Source organism: Gekko japonicus, unplaced genomic scaffold (assembly GCF_001447785.1).
Source record: "Gekko japonicus isolate JY-2015 unplaced genomic scaffold, Gekko_japonicus_V1.1 scaffold1248, whole genome shotgun sequence".
Classification (NCBI taxonomy): domain Eukaryota; kingdom Metazoa; phylum Chordata; class Lepidosauria; order Squamata; family Gekkonidae; genus Gekko; species Gekko japonicus.
This window is the reverse complement of record NW_015171541.1, coordinates 187,015-193,969: the sequence shown is the minus strand read 5'-3', so window position 1 is coordinate 193,969 and position 6,955 is coordinate 187,015. Positions and strand designations below refer to the sequence as shown.

At 46.7% G+C, this 6,955-nt stretch overlaps 1 protein-coding gene across 1 annotated transcript in view; it reads right to left on the bottom strand.

Annotated features, from left to right (window-relative positions):
* LOC107117510 (adenylate cyclase type 10-like) overlaps window positions 1–6,955 on the bottom strand; it is a 110,700-nt gene that overhangs the window by 96,312 nt on the left and 7,433 nt on the right. The window contains 3 exon segments of the mRNA XM_015419646.1: window positions 111–254; window positions 2,319–2,357; window positions 6,776–6,880. Of these exon segments, the coding sequence (XP_015275132.1) occupies window positions 111–254; window positions 2,319–2,357; window positions 6,776–6,880 (288 nt within the window).

Below are 6,955 nucleotides of genomic sequence, written 5' to 3'. Positions count from 1 at the left end.
CTGTCTATGTTCTTCTGCTTTCCCTGCCATGTGCTGAGGGTGACACTCAGCCTTATAACCCTGGTATTAATTGGCTTTCTGAAACTCTGTCCTAGAAGAGGAGGCAGTACCTATCTTCACTCGCAGCTCCAGCCCCACTTCTGTATCGCGGACTCCGTAATCGTGCTGGATTCTCAAGCTACATTTTAGGGCCAGAGTGATGATGTCATCGATATGCTGACGGCTGACTCTCCAGAGCACCAGCAAAGCATCCCCTGCAGAGAACGGGGGAGGGGATTCAACTCATTCCTTATGGACACTGTTTTTAAACAGCTGTACAGCTGCCATTCCTAAAGCCATGTGCAAAACAGTCAGACAAACTGTCTTCACGGGGGGAGGAGGAAGCATTTCTGAGACTGTCTTGACTGCCTAGAACAAGTTAAAACCAGCAACCTGCACTAAGCCTGCAAACAAACTGAGACCCAATGCAGTTTTCCAGAACAGGTATCAGTGGTATGCCAGTGACCACCCATTACAAATCAGGCAACAGCACTACGTAGTAATTAAGGTTTTCAACTCATCATCACGAGAAGTCTCATGTACAGCCCATGACATCATTCTAATTGTGAGGCATTCACAGTGGAACATTACACAGTGAATCGTCACCATGTGGAAGCAGCCCACATTGATTAAGTGGTTGGGGCACTCTTCCTCTGAGGACAGGCTAAAGAATCTGAGACTTTCCAGCTCAAAGAAAACAGAACAGGTGGGGGACCAAAAAGGCCCCGGAAAAGGCCGGGCCAGGTGGTGCTTTCCTAAGGACAGGCTAAAGAACCTGAGACTTTCCAGCTCAAAGAAAACAGAACAGGTGGGGGAATATGACAGAAGACCAAAATGGCCCCGGAAAAGGCCGGGCCAGGTGGTGCTTTCCTAGGCACTGGGCGGGCTCAGCCCTCGCAAGTGACTACTTACTTGGGAAGTTGCTTGCTGATAGGAGGGGAGCTGTTAGGTCCCTGGGGACGGGAGTTGCTTCCCAACTGGCATATCCCATTTTCTACCAGCCTCACCAATGACAATCTGACACCAGGGAACAGCGGATGTGTAATTCACTTTCAACAGCAAACTCCTGGGCTTAACAGCCACATTCCGGTCAGGAGATCAACTCGCCAATGGCTACCTCCACCTGCTTCGATGGTGGTTCTGCGACTGCTCCTTGGCACGGGCCTTTTCCAAGGTCCTCTAGCTTTTGCCTCCAGCCACTGCACCCTTGCTGCACAATTAAGCCCTGAGGAAGCCAGATTACCAGCACCCCAGGTGATGCAGCCTGTTGTATTCCTGGCCAGGAATGCTGCCTCCCTAGCCCCAGGGAGGAACAGGTTCTCCCAAACGGCAACAGCTCCAGGCCTTGCTTGCCGGCTGACCTCCTTCCAGCCTTCCTGCCTATCCGTGCCACCTAATTCTCTCTTTCTTGGCCATGCCCAGCTCCCTTAGCCTACTTTTTAGCAGGCTTTTACTCCTAAGGAGACTTTTACTTCACTGCAGAGAAAGCAAGTGCAGTCAGTCACTCCTGCCTGCCCCACAGTTTCTCTGGGGACCCAGCTCTGCCTTCCCCTCCTCTCTACCGCTGAAGTGGCCCATCCAGGGCTCTTATGCGGCTCTCGAGCAACTAGTGCAAGGGAGGGAGTGCTGGGGGGAGTGGGCGGAGCCACTCTGTTGTGGCTTCAGCATGGCAGAACAACCTCATCTGCAGCAGTCAAGCATCGTGGGGACATCTGCCCAGTGCTGCAATGCTGCCTCTCCAGTCCACCTATGTGGGTTTTGCTCTGCACCTCCCTCCAAACCCATGGGGCCTTGCAGTGATGACACACATGTCCCGGCCTGACAAAGTGACATTTATGTCAGATCCGGCCCTTGTAACAAATGAGTTTGACACCTCTGCCCGAGGCTCCCTCTTGCTTAAGTACCTTGTGGTGTAAGAGGAACACTAAATACCCCCTGAAGAGATGGAATCGAAGTTTGTCTTAATGACTTTGGCCCTTGTTGGGGGAGAGAAGCCAACATGATACTTGTGGAACATATTTAAGGGTAACAAATACCTTCATGCTACGTAACCCTTAATGCTAATTGAGCATCTGTGTGCTAAAGGACCAGCTTTTGGCATTCACACAATTAATTGGGTTAACAGCGTCACACGAAATTTACTAGACTTCATTTTCAAACTCAACCAGGATATACCCCCAAGTACGTAATTGTTTATTATTTATTCACTTACAATTCTTTCTAGGATTTCTATCCGGAACCCTCCCAACTTTTTATCACCTTTTCTCCACAGTCCGTACCTGCAAAGTTCAATATGTCGCCTCCAAAAAGCAGCACCTCTGTTGAAGAAAGAGAGAGAAACATTATAGGGGGAAGAAAACCTGCACTGAATTAGGAGAGAAACTTATCCTTACATTTTTAATAGCCCGTCCAAGCAACTAAAGTGCTTTAAATCTTCGTGTCGATCAGCCTCATAGCAATTCTGCGAGCTTGGGTATCGTAATTCCCATCTTAAATTTCGAGACAGGAGATCTTGTCATATAGTAATTTATCCCTCAGAGAATCACTAGTTGAATTGGGATTTGAATCCTCGTCTAAAATGATTTCCGTGCCAAAATCCAGTCTTCTACAGTGATAACGAAAAAGGAACACAACTCTGAGCAGGTGAGGAAATGGCTCTTATGACACTCTTGAGCTTCAGGGCCTCTAATTTGTTTAACGTTAAAGACAAAAGCCTTAAAATGTCTTTTATTAGAACAGCCCAAATAATATAAAACAGTGTGTAAACCTCACATAAGCAAGAGAATCTCTGAACCAGAATTCCTTGACCAGTGACTGTTCTGCAGCATTGTGCTGAATGCCTGGGAAAACTAGGGAGGTCAGAAGTATCTACACCACAAGCTTAAACTTGGTGCAGGGCTATTTTTGGGCAGGATCGCACAGGAACGGAGTTCCGGCTGGCTTCAGAGTTGGCCACGCCCACTACAGCCAAAACCTCTGCATGCCTGGCTACAGAGGGGAAGGCCTGGAGCGCGATAGCGGGGGGCATTTAAATGCCTCCCCATGTCTTCCCTGGCCTGTCCAAGGGTGGCTTGTCTGGGCTCCCCGCAGCCACGGAGCGCCTAAGCAAGCCAAGGGAAGGCAGTTTAAACTGCCTTCCCTTCAAGGGGGAGCTTGCCTGGGCTAGCCAAGGGAAGGCACGGGGGTGTGGCCTAATATGCTAATGAGCTGCACTGCCATGGTGTGGCCTAATATGCTAATGAGTTTCTGCTGTTGGGTGTGGCCTATTATGTTAATGAGTTCCTGCTGGGCTTTTTCTACAAAAAAAGCCCTGGTTAATAGTCATTCCCTCTGTCCAGGGAGAACCCAGGGTGACAGTGAATGCTGAACAAAACAAACAAAGACTACATCACCCCCACCCCTGATTCACCATGGTAGTTTAACTGGTGTAAAATGAAAGTAAGTCTAGGGTACAGCTATGCTTACACAATGTGATCCTAAGCAGACTTCAGACCTTCTAAGTCAGGAGTGGCCAAGCTTGACGTAACAGCTACACAGAATAAATGTGAGATGCTTGAGAGCCGCAAGACATGAACAAATATTACACACATGTTTTAATTGAAAAATATGCAAATTTGCTTTTTATTAACATTAAATTAGACTGTGTGAAAGGGCCACATGCAGCTGCCGAGCTGCAGTTTGGCCACCCCCTGTTCTAAGTCAAATTGAAGTCAGTGTGCTCAGAATGGTGTAACTCTGTTTAGATTACACAGGTAGGGCTTTCCCACATTTTAATTTTCATTGTTTGTGTGTTCCTGTTGCTTCGGGCAGGGGGGAATGTTCCACAGGCATTTTGGTCCCTCTAGCGGTCGACTCAACATTACATCACTGTATGTCCAGCATAACAACCTGCAGGGAAATCTGCTGGACATACAGTGATGTAATATTGAATCAACCACTAGAGGGAGCAAAACACAACTGGGACAGAAAAAAAAGAACTCAAAACAACAGGAAAATGAGAATGCGGAAAAGCACTCAGTAATCTTCTCATGTATTTGAAGAGAGATAGCAACTTTTAGGATTATATTACCTCCTGCTGTCCAAAATAGGGTTCATCTGGCCTTGTGCTGTCTTCTGTGACAGGCAGAATCTTCCCAAGTTGTCAGGCAGCAGTCCTTCACAGGCCCTGCTGCCTGAGATCATTTGACTGACAATGCCGGCAACTGAACTGAGCGAGATTTTCCACACTGAACGTTTGCACTCTGCCAATGGGATGCAGCCCTTTCTGGTTTTATTTAGGATTATCCAGACAACCATTTGCAAGAATCTTCCTGCTATATTTTAGCCTCCATCAGGCAGATCTTCTCTGGGCAGTTTCCAGTTCAAAGAAAAATGACACAACTGCAGTTGGTAAAGAATGCTGCTGTTCGGTTACTATCATGAGCTAGGTGGAGCATATGTATCACACCCATTCTGTGGTCACTCCACTGATTTCCTATCTGTTACTGCATTCAATTCAAAGTGTTGGTTATCACCAACAAAGCCCATAATGGCCCTGGACCCACATACCTGCAGGCCTCTCCCACTACACTCTGCTTGCCGCAACACTTTCACTCACCTGAACAAAGGCTTCTGAGGGTGCCACCCTGCAAATGGTAAGACTGGCAACTGCCAGTCCATGTGCATTCTCTGTTATGGATCCTACCTTGTGGACTGGCCAGCCTGAGGAGCTCAGGAAGGCTTGCACACTTCTAGCATTCTGCAGAATGTGCACAGCAGCAATGTTCAGGAGATCAGTTTTAGGAAGGGATTAGAACTGCAGTCTAATGGAACAGCTAAGGAAGTTGCATTTATAAGGTTGTAGAAGAATCCACCACCTCAAAGGCTGGAACAAACTGGAACAGTCTCCCTCATGAGGTGGTGGATTCTTCATCTTTGGAGATATTTAAGTATTGGTTGGATACTTACTTGTCCGGGATATTATACCTGTAGATCCTGCATTGGCAGGGGCTTGGACTAGATGACCCTGGTGGTGCCTTCCGATTCTCAGATTAAATGAATACATTGTAGATGATTGCAGTGTTTATTGTATATACCACCTTGCGTACTACACTGTCTTAAACCTTTGTGAGCCATTCTCTGTGCTGTTTATGGTATGTCATACCTTAAATAGTTTTCTGTTTGCATTGTTTCCTTATTAGTGTAATCGTAGTCCTATTGAATTGTTTACTGGATGTCTTGTGCTGTCTGATTTATTTTTTAAATTTTGCAATATGCTTGAATCTCTGTGATAGAAGCGGGTTATTAATTAAGCAAATAAAGTAAACAAACATTTTGCCTACCTTTAATGGATAGTAGTATAACTGTGGTTTTGAGCCTTTTCCTTGAACCAGTATGATGTGGACATGTCATAATCAGTGTTCCCTCTAAGCTGAGTGAGTGTGAGCTAGCTCTCAGTTTTTTAGCCTCTGGCTCACACATTTTTGTCTTCGCTCAGGAAGGGATGGCTCCAGAGCAAACTAATCTGTGCAGTAACCAAACCGCTCGCTCAAAACTTGAATAACAGTAGCTCACAAAGAATAATTTTTGCTCACAAGACTCCACTGCTTAGAGGGAACATTGGTCATAATCACAGGAGAGAAGACGCTCTCTGCATACAAAGAAGGGACGTACACAGGAGATGAAACTTGCTCATCTCCAAACAGAGCTAAGAGAAGCCCCTTGGTTGTGCAAGTCTCGTCTTTGGAAACTGAACACTGATGGAATGGCTGCAGTGGAAGGGGAGCAGTGGCAATGAGGGGAAGGCATAGACATGTCACCAGTGATGTCACAGGCACTATCCAATATGTGCCCAACATGTGTCTATGCACTGGTGGAAAGGAGAGATTTTTGCTGGTTTCTTCCTCCCACAGCAAATTTTAGGGGTTAGGAGGGGGAGGGAGGAAAGTCAATTCTTCCAATGGTAATCCTTCAGTTGGCGGTAATTTTCAGCAGGTTCCAAGTCCCAGTGCAGTGTAGTGGTAATCGGACAGATGTCCTGGTCCAAATCCCCACTGAGCCAAGATACTCAGTGAATGACTTGGACCAGTCACCCCTTCAGCCTATCTTACCTCACAGGGATTTTGCGAGGATAAAATGGAGCAGAGGAGCAGGTGAACCGTTAATGCATGTCATCACTTTCCAGGCAGCACTGCAAACCAAACAGTATGACCTGATGAACTGAGATACTTTCCCCCTACAACAAGCAGGAACTCATTAGCATAATAGGCCACACCCAACAGCAGAAACTCATTAGCATATTAGGCCACACCCCTGACAGCACAGCTCATTAGCACATCAGGCCGCACCCCCATGTTACCAGAAGTGTGGTCATCCAGCCACACCCACCTTTTGCTTCTTATTCTGTTTACCTTGTTTGTTGTCAAAACTTTTTTTGTAGCAGGAACTCCTTTGCACGTTAGGCCACACACCCCTAATGTAGCCAATCCTAATGAGTTTCTGCTGTTGGGTGTGGCCTGTTATGCTAATGAGTTCCTGCTGGGCGTGGCCAACTCAGGAGCCAGCCGGAACTCCGTTCCTGTGCGTTCCTGCCCAAAAATAGCCCTGGCTGTTTGAGAGCTTAGAAAAATGGGGTATCTGCAATAATAAATAAAAGATCATTACACATTTGTCGTATGATAAGCACCTAGAAAATTGTTTGAAGGAGAAAAAGGATGTTCTTCTCATGACAGACGGAGTGCACCGCTGCCATACTCACCCTCCACGATGTCACCCACATATCGATTAAGGGTTTGGGTCAGTTGGTCAGCGCCACTCTCCAAGTTGGTGCTCGTGCCGTATTTTTCAGTTAGTGCCGTGAAACCTTTAACAGGCATAAGCATTTGTCACCAATAATAGGAAATGTGAATTTTGCAGCTGAAGTCAGAAAATGGGAGGA